This window comes from Saimiri boliviensis, chromosome 2, assembly GCF_048565385.1.
Source record: "Saimiri boliviensis isolate mSaiBol1 chromosome 2, mSaiBol1.pri, whole genome shotgun sequence".
Taxonomy (NCBI): domain Eukaryota; kingdom Metazoa; phylum Chordata; class Mammalia; order Primates; family Cebidae; genus Saimiri; species Saimiri boliviensis.
Genome location: NC_133450.1, coordinates 189,925,629 through 189,943,805, shown reverse-complemented (window position 1 = coordinate 189,943,805; position 18,177 = coordinate 189,925,629). Strand labels below are relative to the sequence as shown.

Here is an 18,177-nt window from a genome sequence, read left to right as displayed (position 1 = left end):
AGCTCACTGCAATCTCTGCCTCCTGGGTTCAAGTGATTCTACTGCTTCAGCTTCCTGGATAGCTGGAACTACAGGCGTGTGCCACAACGCCTGGCTAATTTTTGTATTATTAGTAGAGACAGGGTTTCACCATATTGGCCAGGCTGGTTCTGAACTCCTGACCTCAGTTGATCCACCCGCCTCAGCCTCCTAAAGTGCTGGGATTACAAGCTTGAGCCACCACACCCAGCCTGTTCTTTTTAAAAACCTTTTTCCTTCTCTTTGCCCTTGTTATTATACTGACTAGGACTTTCAGAACAGTGTTAAGTAGAAATGTTAATAACAGGTACTCATCTTGTTCCTGATATTCAAGAATATATTCAACATTTCATCATTAAGTACAATGTTTGCTATAGGTTTTTTGGGCAGATTCCTACTATTAGATTAAGGAAAGTTCTGTTTCAATTTTGCTAATAAGCTTTGTTTTCATGAATATATGTCAAACTGTGTAAGATATTTTTCAGCACTTATTGAGATATTCCTATATTTTTCCTTTAATATATTAATGTAGTTATTTACATTAATTTATTTTCTAATTTCAAATCAGTCTTTCATTTATACCTCATTGCTAGATTCAGTCGGCTAATATTTGGTTTATGATTTTTCTGTCTTTATTCTTCAGTGAAATTGCATGGTAATTTTGCTTTCTTGTGCTATTCATGTCAGATTTTGGTATAAAGGGTATGCTAACATCACAGAATGAGTTAAGACTGGCCCTTGTTATTTTATACATTGGAATCGTTTCTGTGAATTGGGATTATTTATTTCCTGTAAATTTGGTAGTATTCACCTATAAAACCTAACTACTGCAGTATTATTGGTTATGGTACTACTTGGGCTCTCTAATCTTTTACTAATGTCAGTTTTGGTAACTTCTACTTTATAGGAATTAGCCTATTCTTTTGAACTTTAAAACTGTATTGGCATGAAGTTGTTCACAGTATCTTCTGTTTCTATTTCTAAACTTTTAAGGCCGAATGCAGTGGCTCACACCTATAATTCCAGCACTTTCAGTGGCTGAGGCAGGAAGATCTCTTAAGCCCAGGAGTTCAAGACCAGCCTGGCAGCATAGCAAGAGGCAGGAGAATTGCTTGAACCCAGGAGGCAGAGATTGCAGTGAGCCAAGATCATGCCATTGCACTCCAGCCTGGGCAACAGAGCGAGACTCTATCTCAAAAACAAAACAAAACAAAACCAAAAAACTACACAAACCATGTGAATGCATCACAATGAATTAAGCCATTCTCCCAAAGGGTGCACACTCATGTAACTATCACATAGGTCAAGAAACATAATGTTACCAATAAAGCCCACTGTCTCTCTTCTTCATTGCTAATCCCTCCTTACTCCTAATACCACCATCCCAACTTCTAATATTGCCTTAAACATTTTTTAAATGATAGAGTATGTATTCTTTCATAGTTGGTTTATTTTACACAATGTTATGTTTTATGAGATTAACCCATGTGGCTGCTAGAGCTCTTGCATTCTCGAGTGTTATTTCACTGTATAAATACACTATAATTTATACATTCTACTACTGGCAGACAGTTGTGTTCCTTCTACTTATGAATAAGACTGCTTTAAATTCTGGTACATGTCTTGTGATACAATTATTTATACATTCTTGTTAGCCAGATACTAGGAATAAAATAGAATTATAGGGTACATTAGTTTGATCATTTATAAGATAGAGACAGGCTGGGCGCAGTGGCTCACGCCTGTAATCCCAGCACTTTGGGAGGCTGAGGTGGGTGGATCACACGGTCAGGAGATTTGAGACCATCCTGGCCAACATGGTGAAACCCCATCTCTACTCAAATACAAAAAAGTTAGCCAGGCATGGTGGCACGTACCTGTAGTCCCGGGTACTTGGGAGGCTGAGGCATGGGAATTGCTTGAAGCCAGCAGGCAGAGGTTGCAGTGAGCCAAGATGGCACCACTGCACTCCAGCCTGGTGACAGAGCAAGACTCCGTCTCAAAAAAAAAAAAAAAAAAAAAAAAAAAAAGATAGTGACAAAGGCCAGGCGCAGTGGCTAACGCCTGTAATCCCAGCACTTTGGGAGGCCAAGGCAGGTGGATCATCTGAGGTCAGGAGTTTGAGACCAGCTTGACCAACATGGTGAAATCCTGTTTCTACTAAAAAAAAAATTAGGCCAGGCATGGTGGCTCATGCCTGTAATCCCAGCACTTTGGGAGGCCGAGGTGGGTGGATCATGAGGTCAACAGATCGAGACCATCCTGGTCAACATGGTGAAATCCCATCTCTACTAAAAATACAAAAAATTAGCTGGGCATGGTGGCACGTGCCTGTAATCCCAGCTACTCAGGAGGCTGAGGCAGGAGAATTGCCTGAACCCAGGAGGTGGAGGTTGCGATGAGCCAAAATTGCGCCATTGCACTCCAGCCTGGGTAACAAGAGCGAAACTCCGTCTCAAAAAAAAAAAAAAAATTAGCTGGGCATGGTGGTGGGCACCTGTAAACCCAGCTACTTGAGAGGCTGAGGCAGAATCACTTGAACTAAGGAGGCAGAGGTTGCAGTGAGCCGAGATTGTGCCACTGCACTCCAGCCTCAACAGTGTGAGACTTGAGAGGCTGAGGCAGAATCACTTGAACTAAGGAGGCAGAGGTTGCAGTGAGCCGAGATTGTGCCACTGCACTCCAGTCTCAACAGTGTGAGACTCTATCTAAAAAAAAAAAAAAGATAGTGACAAATAGTTTCAAAGTGGTTCAATTGCACTCTGATCTTTTTATTATCCTTTTTTTAAATCTTCTTTATTATCCTTCTTTTTATCTTCTTCGGGTATAATTTGTTGTTCAGTTTCAAAGTTCGTGAGATGCTTACTTAGCTTATTGACTTCCAGCCTTCCTTTTCTAATATCTGCATTTAGGGATCTATAGATTGTCCTCTATACATGGCTTTAGCTGCAATTGCACAAATTTTGATAGCGTTTTCATCATCATTCAGTTTTAAATATTTTATAATTTATACTGTGATTTATTCTTTGACTCACAAATTATTTAAAAGAGCATTTCCAAAAATAAAGATAAAATAAAGATATTTTCTAGTTATTTATTTCCTTAACTTTCATTGAAGAACAAACCCTGCTCAGTCTCAATGCTTGGAATTGTATGAATTTGCTTTTTGTGTTGTCTGATGTTAACATAGTACACCAACTTTCATTTAGCTAATGTTAGCAATGGTATGCCCTGATATCCTTTTACTTTAAAACTCTGTGTATCCTTACATTTCAGGTATGTCTTCTGTAAGCAGTTTAAAAAAATCTGATCTGACAATCATTGTCTCAGTGAAATTACATTTAATGTAATTACTCACAATCTTTGAGTTGAAATCTGTCCCCTTAGAATTCCCTTTCCATTTGTCCTGTCTGTTCTATGTCCCTTTTCAGTTGCTTTAAAAAATTTGTTGGCCAGGCACATTAGCTCATGCCTGTAATCCTAGTGCTTTAGGAGGCCAAGGCAGAAGGATAAGTTGTGGCCAGGAGTTGGAGATCAGCCTGGACAACATATGGAGACCCTATCTCTATAAAGAAATAAAATAGCCAGGCATAGTGGCTTGTGCCTATAGTCCTAGCTGCTCAGGAGACATGCAGGAGGATTGCTTGAGCCTAGGAGTTGGAGGTTGCAGTGATCTCCAGCCTGGGCAATAGTGCAAGACCCCATCTTTAAAAAGTTATGTATGGCCGGGTGCGGTGGCTCAAGCCTGTAATCCTAGCACTTTGGGAGGCCGAGGCGGGTGGATCACGAGGTCAAGAGATCGAGACCAACGTGGTCAACATGGTGAAACCCCGTCTCTACTAAAAATACAAAAAATTAGCTGGGCATGGTGGCGCGTGCCTGTAATCCCAGCTACTCAGGAGGCTGAGGCAGGAGAATTGCCTGAACCCAGGAGGCGGAGGTTGCGGTGAGCCGAGATCGCGCCATTACACTCCAGCCTGGGTAACAAGAGCGAAACTCCGTCTCAAAAAAAAAAAAAACAAAAAAAAACTTATGTATATATTTACTATTGATATCTCCCCATACATTATTTACTGTGCTAAATATATTATTTTACTATTCTTTTAGCAAATACCTAAAGAGCTAATGTCATGCATCAACTTTTTAAAGTGAAGTACAAAATTATTACTTCCTGGATAATGCAAGAACCTTAGCTCTTCAACTTCAACTTGCTTTATCCCATCCTAATATTTAATTGTTTAGGTATAATTATATATAAATTTAATGCTCTACTAAAAATTCTTATTATTTTATACCATTCTCAGCCTGAGCAACAAACTGAGACCCTTGTCTCTACAAAAAAATTTAAAAATTAGCCAGGCATGCTGGCATGTGCCTATGGTCCCAGCTACACAAAAGGCAGAAGCAAGAGGATTACTTGAGCCCAGGAAGTCAAGGCTGCAGTGAGCTGTGTTCACACCACTGCTCTCCAGCTTGATGACAGAGAGAGACTCTGTCTCAAAAAAAAACAAAAACAAAAACAAAAAAACTTAACATTCATTTTGATTTACATGCATATTTATTTACTTTTTGTTTTTATTTCTTCCTGTACCTCTGATCTTCTTTTTCCTTCCTTCTAAAGAATAATTTTTGTTACCTGTTTCAGGGTAGATCTGATAGTGGCAAATTCTCTCAGTATTTGTCTAGAAATATCTTTGTCTCTTGACTTCCATTGTTTATGCAGTGAACTTAGCTCTCTCTTTGAAAGTAATCCACCTCTTTCCTCTAGCTGCTTTTAAGATTTTCTTTGCCTTTACGCGTGTATATGTTTTATTTTGATTTTAGCAGCTTTACTCTTGTAGCTAAGTGTGGTTTTATCTTTCTTTCTGTTATTTGTTTGTTTTTGAAGTAGGGTTGGAGTGCAGTGGTGCTGGAGTGCAGTGGTGTAATCTCAGCTCACTGCAACCTGCCAAATTCAAGCGATCCCCCTCCTTCAGCCTGCCAAGTAGCTGGTACCACAGTTGTATGCCACTGTGCCCGGCTTATTTTTTTGTATTTTTTTGTAGAGTCAGGGTTTCACCATGTTGGCCAGGCTGGTCTCAAACTCCTGAGCTCAAGAGATCCAACCACCTCAGCCTCCCTAGGTGCTGGGATTACAGAGGTGTGCCACCATGCCTGGCCTGCTTTTTTTGTCTTTCTCTTGCTTCAGATTTATAGCCCTTCTTGAATCTACAATGTCTTTTGTTAATTTTTAAAATTCTTATACATTATCTGTTCAACTATTGATTTATCCCCATTCTTTTTAATATCTTTCTGAAACTCCACTTAGATTTATAAGATCTTGTTCCTGTATTTTATGACATATATCAATCTCTATGTCCCATTTTAGTAAATCTGAGCTTTATTCTGTATATTTTTTTCTCATCTATTCTCAAGCTCACAAGTTACTGTACTTTTTTCTCATCTATTCTCAAGCTGTTACTGTACTTCTTTGTTCTAGGATTTTCTTTTTATAAATTCTAGTTCTCTGCTAAATTTCTCCATCTTACCTTTTAATTCCTTGAACATATTAAATAGTTTTAATGTCAGATCTCCTGTGGGTCAATTTCTATTGTTTGCTGATTTTTCCAACAACGAATTTCCTTGTATGAGTGCTCATCATGATATACAAAAATTATAGGTATTAATTTAAAGCACTGGATGATATACTATCTTTTTTAAAAAATTTCTTTAGAGACAGGGTCTTGCTTTGTCACCCAGGCTGAAGTGTAGTGGTGTGATTATAGCTCACTGTATTCACACACCTGGGCTTAAACAATCTTCCTGCCTCAGCCTTCAGAGTAGCTAGGATGGCAGGCACACACTACCTTGCCCAGCTAATTTTTAATTTTTTTTCAGAGATGGGGTCTCTCATTATGTTGCTCAGACTGGTCTTCTCCTGGCCTCAATGAATCTTCCCTCCTCAGCCTCCCAAAAAACTGGGATTAAAGGTATAAACCACAGTGCTCAACTGCATATTTTTTTTCAATATAAGATTCATATCTAATTATGGCAAGTAAGCTAGAGTAGAGGTGCTGGCAATCTGAGATCTTCTTAATCTACATAGGAAATGAGATGATTTGAAGCTGGCCTTTAGTCCCTATGAGTATGGCCTATTCTTGATTCACTCTTAGTCCTGGGATATGTTGGGTTGGGGGAAGGAAGTTTCAATCCCAAACCTAAATTTCGGATCCTAAATTGCAGTTCTTGTAACCTCATCTATCCCACCCATCAGAAATACCATTCAGAGCCGAGTGCGGTGGCTCACACCTGTAATCCCAGCACTCTGGGAAGCCCAGGCAGGCAGATCACTGGAGGTCAGGAGTTCAAGACCAGTCTGGCCAACATGGCAAAACCTCATCTCTACTAAAAATACAAAAATTAGCCGGTGTGATGGCAGGTGCCTGTAATCCCAGCTACTCAGGAGGCTAAGGCAGGATAATCACTTGAACCAGGAAAGCGGAGGTTGCAATGAGCCAAGATCGTACCACTACACTCTACCCTGGGGGATACAGCAAGACTCTCCCTCCAAAAAAAAGAAAGAAATGCCATTCAGTCTCATTGTTGCTGCTGCTTTTGAGATTGATAGATGCCTCTCAGAGAAAAATGAGCTCAAATGCAGGGTTCACTTCACTGGCTTTCCTATTTTGTAGAACTTGACCCTGCAATTTCTTCATTGCCTTGGTAATTCTCTAATCCCCTCAAAACATTAAATATTTAACATTTCCTCTAGCTTTTCTGATTATTCTCAGTTGGAAGGTTGGTCTAGACCATCTACCTCTTGCATATAAAATTGTCTCCCACTCCCCCCTCCCCACTTTTTTTTGAAATGTTGTTTTGCTCTCGTTGCTCGGGCTGGCTGGAGTGCAGTGGCGAGATCTCGGCTCACAGCAACCTCTGCCTCCTGGGTTCAGTTCAAGCAGTTCTCCTGCCTCAGCCTCCCGAGTAGCTGGGATTACAGGCGTCAGCCACCACGCCTAGCTAATTTTTTGTATTTTTAGTAGAGATGGGGTTTCACGTTGGCAAGGCTGCTCTCAAACTCCTGACTTCAGGTGATCCAGCTGCCTCAGCCTCCCAAAGTGCTGGGATTACAGGCGTGAGCCACTGCTCCCAGCAGTCCCCCACCTTTTTTTTTTTTTTTTTTTTTTTTTTGAGATGGGGTTTTGCTCTTTTGCCCAGTCTGGAGTGAAGTGGCCCAATCTCAGCTCACTGCAACCTCCACCTTCCAGGTTGAAGCAATTCTGCTCAGCCTCCCGAGTAGCTGGGATTACAGCTGTGCCTGCCACCACACCTGGCTAATTTTTGTATTTTTAGTAGAGACAGAGTTTCACCATGTTGGCCAGGCTGGTCTCGAACTCCTGACATCAAGTGATCTACCCACATCAGCCTCCCAAAGTGCTGGGATTACAGGTGTGAGCCACCACACCTGGCCTGTGTCCCCTGTTTTATTCTGAATATTGTCTGTGCATTTTCTCAATATCATGAATGCTGTTCATTTTTATAAGTTTTCAAAGACAAACCTTTGTCCCTCTTCAGTAGTTCTATTGGTTTTTAAAATTTGACTAATTTCTACTTGTTTTACTGTATCTCCTTCTGCTCTTTAGATTGATTTTGCTATTATTTGGAGATAACTTTGCTATTCTTTCTTGAGATGAATACTTAGCTCATTAATTTTCCTTGTCTTTCTTTTCAGTTTATTAAATACTATAATTTTCCTGCGAAGTACAGCTTTACTTGTATCCAACACATTTTGAGACACATGATTTTATTATCATTTAGTTCTGAACATTTCTAATTTCAAGTATTTCCTGTATGACCCATGAATTTATCAATGCTTTTTGAAAATGTATGAGACATTTCTAGTAGAGTGTGTGTGTGTGTGTGTGTGTGTGTGTGTGTGTGTGTGTGTGTGTTGAGACAGAGTCTCATTCTGTCATCCAGGCTGGAATGCAGTGACAACCTCAAACTCCCAAGCTCAAGTAGTTCTCCTGTCTCAGCCTCCTGAGTAGCTAGGACTACAGGCACATGCCACCACACTAGGCTAATTTTTAAATTTTTTGTAGAGACAGTCTCTCTTCATTGCCCTGGCTGGTTGTGAACTCCTAGCATATCCTCCCACCTCAGTCTCCCAAAGAGCCAAAGTGCTGGGATTGCAAGTGTGAGCCGCTGTGCCAGACTTCCAGTTTTCTTTTTAATTACATTTGTCTCTCGACTTCCAAAAAACATTATATATATATATATATATATATACATATATATATAAAATATATAGTTTGATACAGCACCACTGCACTCCAGCCTAAGCGACAGAACAAGACCCTGTCACAACAGCCTGGGCGACAGAACGAGACCCTGTCTCGAGGGAGGAGGCTGGAGTGCAGTGGTGCAGTTTTGACTCACTGCAACCTCTGCTTTCTGGGTTCAAGTGATCCTCAACAGTAGCTGGGGCTATAGGCGTGAACCACCACCACAACTGGTTAATTTTTGTTATTTTTTGTAGAGACACTCTTGAACTCCCGGGACCAAGTGATCCACCACCTCAGCCTCCCAAGTGCTGGGATTACAGGTTTGAACCACCATGCTGGTTAGTTATCTTTTATTTCTAATGATCACATTGTGGTGAGAAATGGTATTCTATAAAAATCTTTGGAATTGTGGTCTCATATGAAAATTTTACAAATGTTCCTTGTGTATTTGAAAAAAAATAAACATGAAGCGGCTGTTACATACGGTTAAGTGTGATATTCAAAAAAATTAAAAATTCAGGCCAGGCACTGTGGTTGAAGCCTATTCTCCCAGTTCTTTGGGAGGCTGAGGTGGGTGGATCATCTGAGGTCAGGAGTTTGAGATTGGCCTGACCAACATGGTGACATCTCTACTAAAAATACAAAATTGGCCGAGCATGGTGCTGCATGCTTGTAATCCCAGCTACTTGGTAGGCTAAGGCAAGAGAATTGCTTGAACCTGGAAGGTAGAGGTTGCAGTGAGCCAATATCATACTATTGCACTCCAGCCTGGGCAACAAGAGTGAAACTCTGCCTCAAAAAAAAGGTAATATAAATTAACATGAGTAAAATTAAAAACATTTTCTAAGGCCGGGCGCGGTGGCTCAAGCCTGTAATCCCAGCACTTTGGGAGGCCGAGGCGGGTGGATCACGAGGTCAAGAGATCGAGACCATCCCGGTCAACATAGTGAAACCCCGTCTCTACTAAAAATACAAAAAATTAGCTGGGCATGGTGGCACGTGCCTGTAATCCCAGCTACTCAGGAGGCTGAGGCAGGAGAATTGCCTGAACCCAGGAGGCGGAGGTTGCGGTGAGCCGAGATCGCGCCATTGCACTCCAGCCTGGGTAACAAGAGTGAAACTCTGTCTCAAAAAAAAAAAAAAAAAAAAAATTTCTAAATAAATTAACCTATATGGTTTATTAAAATGCCCACCAAGTGATAACCATTGTAGCTCAAATTGTTCATTAAATCATTCTAGTTATTTTGATTCATTTATTAATTTTTGGAACTTGTAGTCATAATCTTTTATTTGACACAGATGCCCTTGTCTGAACCATGAACTGACACGGGAAACTAGATTAAACCCTTCTAAGAATGTCCACATTAAATTTATAGTCATTAAGTAACTTGTAGTTGTGATACATTTTTAAAAATCACTCTTTCTTAAATTTTTTTTAGAGACAGGGTCTCGCTATGTTCCTTCAGCTGGTCTTGAACTCCAGAGCTCAAGCAATCCTCCACCTTCAACCTCCCAGAGTGCTAGGATTACAGGTGTGAGCTGCCATACCTGACCTAAAAAAAGAGAAATCACTCTTAACATCAACAGAAGTGTTCATGGGAGCTGAATCCTCTTTGGCTTTTGCTGAAGTAACAATAAGTGTATTTAAAAATGTTTTTAGCCCTTTGAATATTTGTTGTTAGTTTCATATATTCAATATTTGTTTAAATGTATTAATAACTTGATATTAATCACAAAAATAATTTGATATGTTTAATTATATTAAATCTAATCACTCAGTCCAGATGAGAGGTAATGTAATACGGCAGTTAAGAGCATACACCAGGGTACAGAACCTTCATTTAATAACCTTTCTGCTTCTTAATTCCCTCAACTAAATGTCTAGTACAGAGAAAAAGATTTATTTTGGTAGTCATTTTCTTTTATAAAACGAGTATCATTAGGCCGGGTACAGTGGCTCATGCCTGTAATTCCAGCACTTGGGGAGGCCAAAGTGGGCAGATCAAGAGATTGAGACGCAACTGGCTAACAGGTGAAACCTCATGTTGACTAAAAATATAAAAAATCAACTCGGAATGGTGGCGCATGCCTATAGTCCCAGCTAATCAGGAAGCTGAGGCAAGAGAATTGCTTGAACCTGGGAGGCAGAGATTGTAGTGAGCAGAGATAGCACCACTGCACTCCAGCCTGGGTGACAGAGCGAGACTCTGTCTCAAAAAAAAAAAAAAAAAAGAAAAAAAATGTCATTAATGCCCACTGTAGGCAGGTATTCATTGAGTTTTGGTACTCTTGTCCTACCTAAATAATGGTGAAATTAAACAAGAATGATAAAACTAAGGACGTGCATCCCAGAAGTTATTCATCCATGAGCCATCCCCATAGGCCTCAGCTGTCTGCTGTGGATTCTATCCCACCATGGGAGTGTGCACTGTGCCAAGAGAATTAATATATCTGGATGATAACGGCAGTAGCACAATACTATTAGTCTCATTTGACTGCTCTCTTCTCTCTGGATCTCCAGAGGCTGCAGTTCCCAAAGGGGTCATGTGAATGTGACATGAGAAAGGTAGGTAGCCCTACTCTTAGAGAAGCCAGATGGTCACTGGCCATATGCCTATGGATTTTTTTGTGTGTTGGAGGGTAACAGGCATGGGTGAGGAGCAATTAGAATGGGTCCTACCCACCCTATAGTTCTCCACTGAGTTGTTGGTTGACAGCCTCTTGCTGTGCCAGTTCTTAACTCTTTAGTTGCAGTATAACTGGTTACTATAGGAAGTCCCAAGGAAAGCGATGAAGCATTAAGATGCACTTAACAGGCTTGGGTCAGTAACTATTCAACTACTAGAGACATACCAATATTTTAACAACTGGTATAGCCGAACCAGTGTGTATCAGCTGAATATCAGGCCTGAATGTAGTCTATAAATGCCATTAAGAGTAAGATTTTAAGAAGTACTGTTCTTTTATTTATTTATTTAATTTTTTGTAAGACAGGGTCTCACTCCGTTGCTCAGGCTAGAATTCAGTGTCACAATCCTGGCTTACTGCAGCCTCCACCTTCCGAGCTCAAATGATCCTCCTGCCTCAGCCACCTGAGTGGCTAGGACAAAGTGGCACATCACCACAACCGGCTAATTTTTGTATTTTTTTTTGTAGAGACAGGGTCTCCCTATGTTGCCCAGGCTGGTCTCAAACTCCTGGGTTCAAGCAATCTGCCTGCCTTGGCCTCCCAAAATGCTGGGATTACTCTTTGTCTTTTAATTAGAATATTTAGTAGCTTATAATTATTGTAACTAGTAATATTTTGATTTATTTTCAGCTGTTCTTTGTGCTTTTTATTTATCATACCTTGTCTTTTTTTCTTTCTCTTTCTTGCCTTCTTTTGGAATTTTTATCTCATTCCATACTCTTTCTTGTAAACTAGTCTGGAAATTATAATCTTCCTTGTCTTTTGGTTCCTTGAAATTTTTAAATACCTATTAAAACCAAAAGTTAACATGTAAATATCCCCCAAAAAACATAAAAACTTAGAATATCACCTCATAATTTATTTCTATTTTGAAATGGAGTCTCACTGTCACCTAGGCTAGAGTACAGTGATGTGATCTCTGCTCATGGCAACCTCTGCCTCCCAGGTTCAAGGGATTCTCCTGCCTCAGCCTCCCGAGTAGCCAGGATTACAGGCACCAGCTACCACGCCCAGCTAATTTTTTTATCTTTAGTAGAGACGGGGTTTCACATTGGTCAGGCTGGTCTCAAACTCCTAACGTCAGGTGATTCAGCCACCTCGGCCTCCCGAAGTGCTTGGGATTACAGGTATAAGCCACCACACCGGGTCTCACCTCATAATTTATATGCTATTATTATCTTCTATTTTTGTTCCATCTCTATTAATCTCAAAAGACATTATCAGATTAACATGTACATACATATTTAACACTTTTTTGTTCTTCCTAGCATCTCAGACCTTCCATTCGAAAACAGTTACCTTCTCTCTAAACTTAGAATTTCTTTGTTGAAGGTCTGCTTGCAAACTTAATCAGTTTTGCTTATCTGAATATGTATTTATTTCATCTTTGTTCTTGTCAAGGACAAATAACCCATCTTTGTTGGGTATAAATCTAGACTGAGGTTTTTGTCCTGGCATATTGAAAAGAATTACCACTGTCTCTAGATTTATATTATGGTTGATGACTAATTGGCTATCACTCTTAGAGTTACTTCCTTGAAGCCTCTTTTCTCTATCTTTTAAGATTTTATATTTATTGTCCCACAGTTTCACTACAATATGTTTAGAAAGAATTCCACCTTGGGTTTGTTAGGCTTCTTAAATCATGGCTTGGTGCCTTCAATTCTGGAAAGTTCTCGGCTATTATGTCTTCAAACAGTCCCCCTTATACTATATGGTACACTTATATGGTATAAGCATACTATATAGTTAGCCACAGTTCCTGAAGAAACGGACTATTCAGGAACTCTGGCTAATATGGTATGCTTTTTCTCTCTATGCCCTATGTTAGTAAGTCTCCTTTTCATATTTTCAATATCTGTGTTTTCCAGGTCTGTATTCTAGTTAGTTTCTTTGCTTCTTTTTTCCAATATGTGAATTATCTCTCTAGCTATGCCTAACATGTTGTCATGGAGAACAAGTTGACAAGGTCTGACATACTATAATCTAAACGTTATCAATTTTACTTTTCCAAAATGTCATTTTAGAAGGTGATACACTTGTTTTGGCAATGTTTCTATCACTGAAAACATTTTCTGAATTCTTTAGAAAATACCTTCTAGTCTATTTAGTACCAAATTCCTTGTATTCTGGTCTTTATTAAATTCACAGCTTTAATTCTTACATTCTGTGTCACCCCTCCTTTTCTGTATTGAGAAGTCCTTGTAGGTGACAGTGGTTATGCTACCTGGTAAGATTTAACTCATATTTAACAGAAGGATATGAGAAGTTATCTCTTTTAACACAGATATGTCATCTATCTCTAAAATTACTTTAAGTCCTACACAAATGTAGTGCATACTAGATGAAGTAAGAAGACTGAAAACTTAAAACACTGAAGTATTTTCATTCATCGCCCTGACAAAGATGAAAAAGAATGGCTGTATGCAGTGTTGCCAAGGGTATGAGGAGACAGGCACTTCCGTATGTGTCTGGAATGTAGGAATCAGAATATAGTAATGAGAATTACTTATCTTTGCAGAGGGCAAATCTTTGCAGAGGGCAATTTAACATTAGGCATAAAAATCTTGTAACAATAACTCATTCTAGGGATTTATCCTAAAGATATAAATACAAAATATTTGTTAAAAGAGGGTTTATTTAAACTAATGAAAAAATGTTAAATAATGTTGTAGAAATATATTTATTAGCATAAACAGTTCACAATATACTGTAAGAAAAAAGCAAGCTACAAAACAGTCATTCCATGTTTATATTAAAATCAACATACACAAAAAATTTCCTTAGATATCCATTTAATTTCTGGGATCATAGCGATGTTTAGGTATTTTTTGCTCATTTATTGCCTAGATTTTACACAATGAGCATATATGTTAATTGTGCAATTTAAAATTATTGAACTGTTTTGTTTTTTTTAAAAAAAGATGAGGTTTCACCATATTGGGCCAGGCTGGTCTTGAACTCCTGACCTCGAGTGATCCTCCCTCCTTGGCCTCCCAAATTGCTGGGATTACAGGCATGAGCCACTGTGCCCGGCCTGAACTGTTTTAAGCGCAAGAGTATCTAACCACCTTTTACAACACTGTTATGAGAAAATGAATTCTAGATTCAAACAAAAACTTTAAGCAATCTATCCCTCATTCTAACAGCTCTAAAATCTGTTCTTCTCATTCTACCCCTCCCACCCTCTACCTAAAATCCCACATCCAAAAAGTAGAAATACCTACTTCTGAATTCCTGTATGGGTGGGAGGTTGGGAGGACAGAGGCCAAGATATGAAGAGAGAAACTGAATATTTGAGAACAGACTATTGGTGTTTTGAGGGAAACTTTAGGAATAGGGCTTGGCTGAAGGAAGGAGGTGGCAAGGTTCCATGAATAAGCTTCAGCAAAATAGTTTCTCCTCTCACCAGTTTTCCACCTTACTGAGGTGTGCATTCACTGCTACATGCGCCAACCAATTGCTGTTAAGAAGAAACCCAGAAACCCCAGCACCACAAGTGATTAGGAAGCACTTGCATCAGTGAAATGGAATACAGTCTATTTGCTCACAGTAATTCCTGCTTCTATTCCTTTGCTCCTTCCTTAGCAACTGCAGGTCTTTCTTTAGTAAAAATTTTTTGCTGGCCGGGCACAGTGGCTCATTCCTGTAATCCCAGCACTCTGGGAGGCAGAGACAGGCCTGCCTCAGAGATCACCTGAGGTCGGGAGGTCAAGACCAGCCTTACCAACATGGAGAAACTCCGTCTCTACTAAAAATACAAAATAATCCAGGAGTGGTGGAACATGCCTGTAATCCCAGCTACTCAGGAGGCTGAGGCAGGAGAATGGCTTGAACCTGGGAGGCAGAGATTGCAGTGAGCCGAGATCACACCACTGCACTCCAGCCTGGGCAATAAGAGCAAGACTCCAACTCAAAAAAAAAAAAAAAAAAAAAAAATTTTTTTTTTTTCTTTGTAAACCTATTCTTTTTCACCTTCTCTAACGTGACATGCTGCCCTCTACTACCATGGATATATGACCTTTGACATACCAATCATCCCCCTCTGAAATACTTCTATCCCTTTCCCAGTCCTATCTTGACTAATTTATTTCCTACTCAATTTTTTAAATTTTGGTTTAAGTGTCACTTCCTCAGGGAATCCGTGAATACCACAGTCCATAACAGGTTCCTTCAAGACTTTATCTCAATTTATCAATATACTTAACGCATTATTTAGTAGGGCTATCTACTATCTAGTTGAACCACTAAGTCCCTAGCTCAATGAAAACAGTGCCATTAGCTGGGTTTGCTCAGCATGGTTACTCCTGCATTTGGAACATAGCAAGTGCTCAACAAATATACGCAGAATGAGAGAATGAATGAATGAATGAACAACTGAGTAAATAACCAGCAACCCAGAGCCTTTGAGGGGGTAAGAATTATATTAACTATGTCACCTCATGGTGGAACTGTGCAATTTTTTTCCTTTGATGGCTGACTTGTGTACTGACAAGACAAAGTTTTAAATAGATAGGATTTCGGAAAGTTCCCGTTACACCAAAGCCATACAAGAAATATTTAATCAGCCAAGAAAAAAAGGCTGTAGTCTAGTCTGGGGACTTCACAAATGGCCCAAATCATGAGAGCCACGTCTCTAAGGTCTTAATACTCTATCTTCCTTCAGCAAAGGAATGCACTTGTCCCATCATGGCAAGTTCAGGCACAGAATGCAAGGAATCTACAGCCCTCCTGTCCCCAACACAGGTTTAGGTGGGAAAACACTAGCCTAGGATGATGGGCAGAAAGTGGGCATTTATTCAAAACGTATTTACTGAGCACCTACTGTGTACCAGAAAGCCCTAGTTGTGGGCCGGCTCTGACAGGTCCGCTGTGTGGCTTCGGGCATTTCTCCTTCACAGAGCCCAAGTCCTGAAGGCGAGCAAGTGGGGTCCCGCCTGCCTGCCTCAGAAAGCTGGGCTGGGGGTTCCGAGAGCGAGAATGCGCTTCAGAAAGTGCCAGGCGGCACGAAGGCCAGCGGCCCCAAGCGGCATCGCTAACCTCGGCTCGAGCCAGAGGAGCGAGCCGGGCGGCGATCCGCGGGCAGCAGAGCCAGGCGGAGGCGGGCGCCCGCCCTCCGAGGGGCCGCGCTTACCCGTCGGGCGAGTACTCGAGGTTGAAGACGGCGCCATGGGTGCGGGTGCTGAGGTACACCGAGTCCGCGGGGTGGATGGAACCATAGAGGCTAGTCATGGTGCGGAAATTGTCCCGCGCTGGGTCCACGAACAGCCCGCGCCCCAGGCTGCGCTCTTTCAGCCACCCGAACAGCCTGGCGCCAGGGCCGCCCATGCCCGCGCTGAGGCGGTGCTGGCCCCGACTCTCGGCCTTGCAGTCTGGCCCGGGCCGCCGGCGCGGTGGGGAGGGAGGTGACGGCTCTCCCTGGGCGGAGGCAGCCGAGGACTCCGGGACTCCGGGAGGCTCGAGCTCTCCGGCGCGTGGGGCCGGGGACAGCGATGGGGCACCGGGGCGGCGAGGGCTCCGGGCAGGTGGATGAGGAGGGGTCACATCCACCCCTGGCTGTAGAGGTGAGGGCGGCCTGGCGGCTGCTGCCTGCCCCTCATAGGGCGCTGGCTCCTCAGCCCAGGCTCCGGCCGACCCGTCCCCTCCAGGGCTATGGGGCCCGAAAGGAAACATGACCAACGCCCCCGCCCCCTGCTCCGGGCCTCTGCCCCGCCGGCCGACACCTCAGCGCCCCCACTCAGCAGCCACTTCCGGCGTGTAGCGGCCTAACCCCGCCGGCTGGAAACCCACTCCGTCCCTCGGCCACCGTCCGCCGGGGACAGGGAAAGCTGAGACACCGCCGGCCTCGGGGCGCCACAGCCCCGGGAACGGAGGTAGGAAGCGAGGTAGTCTCTCACCGGTGTGAGTGACTGAGGATGAAGGGGGTTGGGGGTGGGATGCCGGGCTGTATGGGGCATTAGCATCCGGGCATTTGATCTGGGTGGCAGAGACTTGGTCTGTAGTTGTCGGTGACCGGTGGCCGCGTGCCTGGGGATGAGTGCGCCTGACCAGTCAGTTCTGTGAGGCTGAGTATGTACTGGTGTCCACACTTTACACTGGGATCAGGGAGGGATTAGGAATTAGTGCATTAGGCCACACAGAGTAAGTGGCATGCCACTCTTAAAGGCACAAGTTCAGGGTGACAGCTTCTTCCAAAACCTATTTGTCACAAGGCAAAGGAGAGACTGAGAGGAAACAGACGGGTTTGGATGTGCTACCCAAGGAATGGCTGAGATAACCAGCGTGTGTATCTGGGCTTGAATGAAAGATGGCAAACAGGTGATGGTTACTTTTATGACTCAACTTGATTGGGCTAAGGGACACCCAGATAGCTTGGAAAAACATTATTTCTGGGTGTGTCTGTGTGTTTCCAGGACAGATTAGGATCTGAATCAATAGAAGATCTGGTCTCACCAATGTGGACAGGCATCATCGTATTCAATGAAGACTGAAAAGGAACAAAAAGGCAGAAGAAGGGTGGCTTTACTCTCTCAAGTTGGGACATCCATCTTCTACCCTTACACCGCATCAAAACTCTTGGTTCTCCTGGCTTTGGACTTGGGCACTCATCGTCAGTTTTCAGGCCTTCAGTCTTGGACTGAGAGTTATGCCATTAGCTCCCCCTGATTCTCACACCTTCAGACTCAGACTGAATTATACCACCGGATTTCCTGGTTCTCCGGCTTGCAGACTGCAGATCGTGGGACTCCTCTCTAATCATATGAACCAATTCTCATACTAAATGTTCTCTTATATCTCTATCTCCTATTGGTTCTTCTCTGGACCCTGGATAGGTCCTATCTACTTGCCTGGCATTCACACCCGACTCTTCATATGTATGCCAGCAGGTACATCCTATGGAAGCCATCCTAGAAGGCCTAGGCTGTGGGATTTTGTAGCTCTGTTACCTAGCTTTCCCTGCATACTAGCCAGGGTAGGACAACTATTTGAGTAACCAGGCTATAGATTAGCCACTGGTCCAGGAGGCTGCCAGACCAAAAATCTTTGCTCATACAGACTCATGCTCTTGGGAATCTGAATTGGGAAATCAGAAGTGAAGCAGTTGGCCATGATGATTGGGATTGAAAAGTCATAAGGCAGAGTGAGGCCACTGGAGTCCTGAGCAAGCCAAAGGAGTAAGAGGAATCATGAGAAAGCAGCAGCCAA

At 42.2% G+C, this 18,177-nt stretch overlaps 1 protein-coding gene across 2 annotated transcripts in view; it reads right to left on the bottom strand.

Moving 5' to 3' along the window:
- Nucleotides 1–16,731, bottom strand: part of DCAF10 (DDB1 and CUL4 associated factor 10) — a 63,170-nt gene extending 46,439 nt beyond the window's left edge. For both annotated transcript variants that reach the window (XM_003940059.4, XM_010350794.3), the window contains exon 1: nt 16,106–16,731. In XM_003940059.4, the coding sequence (XP_003940108.1) occupies nt 16,106–16,644 (539 nt within the window). In that variant the 5' untranslated portion in view covers nt 16,645–16,731. The remainder of the gene's footprint in view (nt 1–16,105) is intronic.
- Nucleotides 16,732–18,177: the final 1,446 nt, after the last annotated feature.